This window comes from Triticum urartu, chromosome 4 (genome assembly GCF_003073215.2).
Source record: "Triticum urartu cultivar G1812 chromosome 4, Tu2.1, whole genome shotgun sequence".
NCBI lineage: Eukaryota > Viridiplantae > Streptophyta > Magnoliopsida > Poales > Poaceae > Triticum > Triticum urartu.
Window position 1 is genome coordinate 589,840,589 of NC_053025.1, and position 9,266 is coordinate 589,849,854.

Consider the following 9,266-nt stretch of genomic DNA (forward strand, 5'->3'; position numbering starts at 1 on the left):
GTGGTGTTTGGCTTGCGTCTCTGCTCATTTCTTACCTCCGTATGTGATTGATTGCTTTGATAAATGTAAACAGAACATAGCAGAAAACAGAAATACAGACATACAGTGCTGTCATGCGTGCAAATTTGCAATTCAGGGAACCCAATCACAGTTTTTGTCTGTCAGTCAAGACACAGATGGCACATTTTTCATCAAGAAAAACAGAGTGTAACAATAATATTTGTCTCTTTCTGTGTGTGTGTGTTGATCATGCAAACAAGATGAGGTGGAGAAAGACGTGTGGTGTCCCGTTGCGAGGCGGTCCGGGCAGGGACCCAGTCCAAAAGACCAAAAGAAAGAAGGGAAGATTCTCCAAAGTCTCGGGTCAGTTTTGAAGTGGGTGAGAATGTGTGGCGAGGCGAGCCACACCGTGAACCAGCCCGGCTTTATTTCAAGTGCATGTCGCGGTCAAAAGGCACGCACGGCAGGAGCAAGAGGAGGATGCCAAATTGCCAATGCAGTGGCAGCCTCTGTCTCTCTTTTCTCTTTGCCTGTGTCCCTTTCCAGTCCATGACGACGACGGGTGATGCCCTCTGACTTTCTCCCACGGCCGCCCAAGCTGAATTTTTGACGATTTTCGGTGCGAGCCAATGCATCCCAAGGCCGGCCAAGCTGAATTTTGGCAATTTCCTCACGTCTTGGTGGTCGTCGTGAAGTTTTTATTACAGTTACACACATGGATGCCATTATTTACTGCTGCGTGTGCAGCGCGGGTGCGTGCCATCGACCGCCATGATGGGTTCCTCCGGTACAGTACGATGCACGAAGAGCGCATGTCCGCTGCATGCCGATGCCGTCGTCGCGCCCAAACGGATTTATGACCGTCATACCGTGCGTGGTAGTACTGCCGGTGTACCGGCCGGAAAATAATTCGACTAACTGACCCAAGATACTCCAAATTCAATATAGGGGTACAGTATACTAACTGACAGGTACTACAAATACAACATTCAAATTGCTCTGGGTATTTCTTATCCGTGAAGCCATTTAATTAGCGAATCAACCTGTGATTGAGTTGGTTAGGTGGACAGTGGTATCCCAACCCACCATGGTTTAAATTCTGATGCTCGCATTATTCTTGAATTTATTTCAGGATTTCCGGCGATGCGCTTTCAATGAAAGGAGACATTCCCGTCAACAACGAGGCGTCTACGATGATTTCGTAAATCTCAGTACACTAGTACACTACCGATGAGTGCAGAGCACTTGAGCACTCCACGTTGCGATGCGACCCCAGGGTCGTCGGGTTCGGTCACTGTCACGGCGCACGCGCATGATTGCCCTATCCCACACGCCAAGATTAATAACTAGTAACAATCCCAGTCGATCGCCGGCGTAATCACGTCGGCCGGGCCTGCAACCGTATATTAAAGCCGTGCGTGCGCACCGTAGTCCCCATCCGTCGACTGCGTCCATTATCCGATGCCCCGCTCGTGATATTTCTGTGCGTGATCCGCTTAATCAGATATGCATGATTGCTCCTCTGGTGCCATGCCATGCATGCATGCACAGCCGAAAAATTATCAAGACATGATGGAGCGGTTGGCTCAGTAGCCTCGGACGTTTCTTCCGGTTTTTTTTCTGTTGCTTGACGTGAGGGCATGTACAATGGTGCTATCTTAGGAGTGCCACGTAGGATAAATGATGAAGTGGAGGAGAGAGAACTCGTAAAAAAAGGTTTGTCTTCTTTTATTTAAGATAAAACAAGAGATGATCTCTTAGCACAATTTGTCTCACCATGTTTTAAGGAATTGCTAGTTATTGAAGATAAGGCTAAAATATAACCCATTGTAGACATACTTTTTTGTCATCTCTAAATTACATGCAAGACTTAAGATAAGACTATCTTATCAACCATTGTACATGCCCTGATGGCTCTCGTCTTGTGACTTGTGTGTATGCCAGTGTGTGAGAAGGAAATGATTTTTTTTTCGGGGTAAAAGGATTGTATTACTCACGAGCACACGAATTCATCCCTACACAGACTAGGGACATTAGCAGGTCCAGAGCGGAGCCAGACCACAGTACGGTTCTCCGTTCGACCGAAGTTTGCTAACATATGACTAACATTATTTTGCTCTTTAGAGATGTGAGTAACACAACACTCCCTTGTACCCATAAGACTCTTTACTTTTGAGACCACCATCGCATGCTGGGAACGATCCGGTCCTTTTGCCTTGATCATCTGCACGGCCTGCATACTGTCACCAGGGCCGGTCCTAACTTTTCCGAGGCCCGGGGCGAGCTTCAAAAGTGGGCCCCATAAAGAAAGACATAGTCAATAATTTCATTCATACTGATATATATCATCACAAAAGTTTATCAGACTTCAAACATCTAACTAAACAACAGTACCAAGAATTCATTGGCAAATATGATCTCATAATACACCTGGGACATGGTAAATTTTAGCAAACAACCAACAGAGCTTTTTAGGTTATACGTATACTGCAGGAAAGGAGGGGGGACAGCTGAATCGTTGGAGGAGAAAAGTAGAAATTGAACTAGCCAATTCCAAACATCTTCAACCTCGCTCCATCCTCAATTTCGTGTTTGAGAAACCTGTATAGAAAGAGAAGACCAACTAGTGAACTAAAATTACATAATTGAGTACAAAAATCAAATGGAAAACAGACTGAAAAGTTACTAGAACTTTTTGAGGCCGTGTCCATCCTAGTTACAAAGCAAACATAATTGATGTGGTTCGCCTGGCCTACCCCCTGCGGCTGCTCATAGGATGGGACGTACTTATAGGTGTGCTGCAGAAAAATAATGAGAAATTCATAAGGTACGAGTAGTAGTGATGAAAAATTTAAGGGTGATCAACGGAACCGGTCATAATCATTGCTAGGTGCTTCGGAAGTGGAGCGGAACGGAGAACGAGAAGACAGACGCGGGGAGAAGAAACAGCGGCTGTGGCGTTAGCCCCTTGGTTAGATCGATGAAAGAACTCTACTTGAAGAAATGATTGGCTGAACAATAAAACGATGGGATGTATAGCATACGTACCACACAGGTTGGGGCCCCTCATCAGGTGGGGCCCTAGGGCGTCGCACTTCTTGCCCTTACCCAGGGCCGGCCCTGACTGTCACACTCCAAAATAATCGGCAACTCCGTCCACTGCACTGATCAGCCTAGGGTGTAGTGTACGTGGTCATGGTGTATGAGTACAACTTACTGGGGCGTGCTTTAGTTTGGAAGGGCCGCTCAGCTACCTCGTTGTCATCGCACTCTGTTCTGCGGAACCAAACAGACAATTTTTTTGAACCAAAGGGTCGTAAAGCTGGCATGATTACTCCTTTGAGGCACGGAAGAGAAAGCAGCGTGTCAGTTTGAAATTATCGGCCTCAGAGAGACACACATCTCACTTTGAGGTGAGCCAGCTGCTTTATTTGAATTATTACAAGTTGTAAAATGCTGGCATCGGCTAGAGCCTAGAGGTAGTCGTATATGTCTGGGCAGGAACGTGTGGGGAAATGGGCTCGCTGCACGGGACTGCACTATTTCTCGTGTCTTTCTGGGCTTCCACAAATCACTCCAAGCAAGTCCTTTGACCCCGGCCGGTTGGCGAGATAAGGCCAACTCCAACGCACAGATCCATTATTCCACCCTCGCTTTTTGGTCCGCGCGAACAAAAAAGACGAATGAGTGTTTGTTTTTTTGTCCGCCCGTGACCCACTTTCACTGAGTTTGCGTCAGTGCGGACGCCCGCGACACCCTTCGTAACGGGTCTCGTCTCTCCCTCACACGATAGATCTGGAAGGAGCGGACCTGAGGAGGAAGGGAAATGGTTGGTTGATAGAGGAGAAAAGTTTGCCAACGAGGTCAACTACTGTTTAGCATCACAACAATCCACGTTGCCTCCACGCAACACACTCTGCTCGCTTAAGTACTCGACGAGTGGAACACGTTGGTGCCACGGCTTTAGTCTTCTGGTAGTCCTTATCACCGTCAAGTGGCCCTGTTTGGTCCTAGGTCCCCTTGGTTATTGGCCTTGCCGTAGTAGTGCTAACATCCCCCTTCTAGGTTGGTTTTCCCCAACAGCCAGTGTTGATGGAAAGTGTTGGAGGTAGCTCCTTCTCCACCTAAACCTCAATGACAATCGCCCTCTTGAGATGTGAGACGTGGATCACCGAATGGATCTTACTGCCTTGGGGGAGTTGGAGCTTGTACACCACTTTGCCGACACGCGCGATGATCCGAATATCCGCTGGGCCGCTGAAGATTGGATAAACGGTTGCAGTTGTGGGAGAACTGTGTCGCCCACCTCGAATTCTCGACCCGTGTGTTGCTTGTCTGCCTGTTTTTCATTCGATCTTGAGTTTGCTTGAGTTGTTGTTATAGGAGTTCCCGTATAACTTCTCGTTCCTGGAAGCAAGCAGCCAGGTCCGGTATGGTGCTCTTATAAGGTGTCCGGCCCAAGGCAGAGTGAAAGTTGGTATGATATCACGACCACTTGTACCCGTCTTTTGGGCAGGCACGCACCGAGCAATGTAGATATGTCTCTAGACACTGGTTGACACACTCCGTTTGTACGCCAGTTTGCGGATGACAGGACAAGCTCATTCCGAGTTGAATTTGCGCAAGCTTGAACATCTCATGAACTTTTTTTTTCTGAATTCTCAAACTTTTTTGTATTCTCAAACATTTTTTGAATGCGCAAACATTTTTTTGAATTCATGATTTTTTTGAATGTCATGAAATTTCTGCGAACATTGTTCGAATACAGGCGAAACCTTTTTTGAATTCATTACCTTTTGTTTTTATTTTCGCTATCTTTTTAACTATAAAATAAATTGACTGAAAAAAGAAATGAGAAAAACGAAACAAAACAAGGTGAACCATCTGGCTGGGCAGGCCCATCGTGCACGAGGCAGACGCGGGCGACGCACAGCTTTGCCTAGAAAAAAAAAGTAGCGATACACAGCAGCACCCACGCCGCGACTGCATCATGTACACCAACCCAACCAGTGCAACCTTATGGACAGCTAAATGAACATCTATAGGTTCTTAGGAGAGTGCAGAAAAACACTTTTGATCCAACACAGGTTTTTAGGAGATTATTACGAAAATACTCCAGCATGTCACTAGCACCACAGGTTCTAATTTACCGTTTTCCCCAACACTTGTCCACTTTAACAACAACAAGTCACTGCAGACCAAGCATACAGAGTCAAGATGGCAAACAAAAAGGATAACAGTGACCCATACACTGACACGACAGTCCACAAAAGATAAAACTATCACCGCTGGTGAATTCGAGCTTCCTTCAGTGATGAGCTCGAGTGGATCAACCTAATCCGACCCTCTACACCATAATGTGAGCGTTGCTAACATATAATGGAGAGTCCTCGCCCGTCTCTAGAATTGACTGTCTGCCTGCACAGGATGAATTCAATGATTAAGAAAAACAATGGCATGGTTCACATAATTGGAGACAGAGATGAGTTGCACGCTCAGAGACCACAACAGTTTTCGCATGCCTAAATTGAAATTTCAATCAGAACCCTGGTATCGCACAAGATTATTCATAAAGATATGCGATTGAATGAATGGTTCTCAAGCTTTTCATTGACAATTTAACATTGGACATTATGTGCTTCCATACTACAAAAGATAATCGGGGAACCCTCTTCTTTCTTAATGAATTCGAGATCCTTCGGGGCCGACTTAAAAAAAACAATACCATAGACAACTCAATTTTCAGGATGCTGGGGAAAATTAAAGCAAGAGCATTACTTTCTAAACTAAATATGTTCTACACCGAATTGAATACAGTACATCCAGCTCAAACCCCTTCGTAGGTGATATAACACGCTATCCTTTTTAAAGTTATTAGAGAATCGAATCAAATTAAAAATATATCAAAAGTTCTCACTGCTACACAAGGCTAGTTTTTTTCCCTTTTATTTTCATAATATGAAGATAATTCATTGATGTAATCCAAGAAGAAAAGGAAAGCTCACCCAGCTTAAAAAGATAACAACAATTAAATTCTAAGAACATGCAGGCCTACTGGGCAACAAGGACAAATGCAGCGAACATGAGAGATCCTACGAGGATTCTAGACAACAGAAAAGAGAGGAGAGCAATAGAGCTATCCAAACCCAACTAAATCTTTCGTAGGCACCATAATTTGCACTTGGCTCGTACCTTCTACTACAAGAGGTCATGTAGCAACTGAACCTAACCGTGCATGATTGCTCTTTGACTTTGGCTTCACAAAAACTCCCCATAAGTAACTCTTTCCGTCTATCCCTGTTACCATGGTATGAAATTAGCACACCACTAAAAAAAATCAGTCACTGCATTTGATTTTTGCACGCAGGCATATAAGCAAAACAAAGTAGATGACTTCGTCAAATAAAAAGAACATATATGGGTGGTCCTATTTTTCGTAGAAAACCAAAATATAGAGTAAGAGCACTAACCCTGACAATCAGGTGGAAGCACTTCAGAGGAATAGATCAACAACATCATGTCATCGATATATGCGTGCATGACAAAACCGCAGTGCGTATCCACAAGACAAGGATGCTTCTTGTTCCAACTTCAAATACACAGAAGGAGTGAAGGAACATTGATTATATGAATGCATGCCATAAACAAGGTAAAAAATGCAGTCACACATAAACACATTTATTGTGCTGAGACAATCATAAACCTACCGGTCAACTTCAGCAGGGAAAAATAACAAGGCAATGTCTTCATAAACTGGAGAGATTTTCTCAAACGTCTTTGGCCAGTAATTCTTTCGAGGTGATATCTTCAATTGCATATTACTAGGCATCTTCTTGGCGATATTACAAACTCTGGGTGATACTACAGATGGGTGGTATGCTTTAAATTCACCAAGATTGAATTTTTCTCCATCAGAGAGAAGAAAGCACCCCCTAAAAAGCGACGGAATGTCAGAGCATAACAAGGTTATCACTGATTACATCTCAGATATACCAAAATAAATAAATTTAAATTGTGATACTAGAAAATGGACAGCACTAGACAACTGAAATACATGTTGATCATAAGAGACCAGTAGCATTCATTCTTATGAAGCTGAAATTTGAAAACCCAATGTTACGAGTAGCATATTAAGATGTATACTCTCAGTTTAGTAATCAACTTGGCATGGTCGCATAGTAATAGAGTAAGGAGTTCACAAGGACATAATTTATGCAATCATGTGGCCAGGCTTAGATGGATATGCTTGCATAAATGAGGTGTTATGTGACTTAATCTCTTCTACAACAATAAAGAAGGGATAGCGAGTGGATATATTGCACTAACAACACTATTAGTGTGTCAAGTACACAAGCATCCTGAATCCTAAAATGTCAATTTCTCATAAAATGAATAGATCCAATTGGCTCATATATGATTCTGTCAAATTAAGAATTATTTACTTATGAAATAGGACAAATCTTGTAGCTTTTGTTAATCTTACTTCGCAGGAAAGAATAACCAGATCCATTTGGGCTATTTTTTCGAGCAACCGTCCGGAGCTCTGGCTAATGCCAAGAAAGTATTTGTTTGTTCACTTAGCCTCAAAACATAAAATTAAAATGTAATTTACATCCTATTTTTTCTTTCCTTTCATAAGGTGAATGTTTATTCATCTATGGTTCGATTGAATTTAATTCTGAAATTGATTTAGGACATTTTTGTGTTGGAACCTAGGAAATCATGCCCTATTTTATTTTACCTACCAGGAACAATCAGAATAAAAGACATAATGATTGAGGTTATCTAGCCTGCAAAGCAAGTTTTCCAACACCTACCCAGTTTTCCAAATATCAATCGTTGCTAAGCAAGCTAATATACCATAGCCTAGAATCCAATACATCCACACAATTCCATTCATGTGCTTCAGAAGTTATAGTTGTACTTGGGATTTTTCTAGGAGATCAACTAATTTCTGGTCAATCAAAACTAAAGGTGTGGATAAACTAGGCCTACCCATGGAGACGCAGATCCAGTATAATTATGAAGTGACTTCATTATCATGAGATCATTGGTGCAATAATAAATGAAAATCAAAGCTGCAAGTTCTGTGTTTTTCCATACTAAACTTTTTAATATCTCTAGATTTCTATGTTGTCATATTTGTTTCATTAAGCAACCATGGTTGATCATTGCAAGTTGAAATAATCCATACTTGTCGAGATAAAAATTATAAACTAATTAAGGGAGCAAAATAATTACTCACGTCCAACATATTGCTTCTGGTGGAGGGCGTCTTGCATACTCTGCATTTGAGTTGATGATCACTGGCATGTCTATATTGTTGTTCAGACTCTTTGTTCCAGATCCACATCCAATGCCAGCATCTGTGGGCACTTTACAAATGGAATATAATCTGTTAGCACTTCAAAAATGGACTGTAATAACCATTGGATTAGTCCTCTTAAATTCTGAAATCCAATCTGATGTCAGACCAATACATATATTTCGTGTAAATCAAGAATAACAATATATGGATGCTAGGTTTTGAATGCTTGCCAATAATAATCATTCTACTTTGACACAAAATATTTATTTTATTGAGAAGTGTAATATTAAATATTAAGCTATTACAAATTATACCTGAAACACTGAATGCCATTTTTCCAATAGGCTGATCGCCTACCCAGGAGTTGCATTTTCTTTTATCTGCAACACTGGCTACCTTCTCTTCTTTAGGCCGATCTTGAAGCTGATGGTCATAGTTTTTAACTTTTCCTTTTCTTTTGTATGTAATCATAGGAATTGTTGCACCTGTTTTTTCAACGTGATGTCTTCATGGACTATAATATTTGGTGGAAACAACAACTATCTGTTCTAAACAAGGAAAAAATATGGTTCTAGATGCGTGGAAATACCTGACTGTACTTTCTGTCTCTTGTTCATATCCTCAACTCTTATCTGGTTTTGGCTTGCAATAGCGCATCGTTTCAAGGCAAATGATTGATTTTCACTCCTATTAGGAGATACAGACTTCATCTTTCGTGGAGTGCGTTTATGTCGCACAACAAGCCTTGACCAATTATGAGTAGTTGGCATACTTAATAGTGCCACCTCTTGAAAGGGAATGGTTTTCACTTCATAATTTTCACCTACACCAAGATTAGGGAGGAGATGAGCTTAGTAATAGGATGAAACAAGTGTTGATGTTTGTAAAATGTTCTTTTTACCTTCAATAGGTTTTGTGTCCCCATTATCCCTTTTTTGACATTCATCGCAGCACCATT

The 9,266-nt window shown here is 42.1% G+C and overlaps 1 protein-coding gene across 1 annotated transcript; it reads right to left on the reverse strand.

The window, feature by feature from the left end:
* Positions 1-6,208: 6,208 nt before the first annotated feature.
* LOC125554905 lies at positions 6,209-9,018 on the reverse strand. Its single transcript, XM_048718285.1, has 6 exons — positions 8,898-9,018; positions 8,623-8,793; positions 8,246-8,375; positions 6,708-6,932; positions 6,471-6,589; positions 6,209-6,297 (listed from the first exon to the last, which is right to left on the reverse strand). The coding sequence occupies exons 1-6, from the start codon at positions 9,016-9,018 to the stop codon at positions 6,209-6,211; spliced, it is 855 nt and encodes a 284-aa protein (XP_048574242.1).
* Positions 9,019-9,266: the final 248 nt, after the last annotated feature.

Excerpts from the sequence above, each read along its gene's own strand:
- LOC125554905 (XM_048718285.1), bottom strand. The coding sequence starts at position 9,018 with ATGAAGTCTGTATCTCCTAATAGGAGTGAAAATCAATCATTTGCCTTG. Across the intron at positions 8,376-8,622 it reads AATGGCATTCAGTGTTTCAG|TGCCCACAGATGCTGGCATT; the intron begins GTATAATTTGTA and ends CCATTTGTAAAG. Across the intron at positions 6,933-8,245 it reads CCAGAAGCAATATGTTGGAC|GGGGTGCTTTCTTCTCTCTG; the intron begins GTGAGTAATTAT and ends GTCGCTTTTTAG.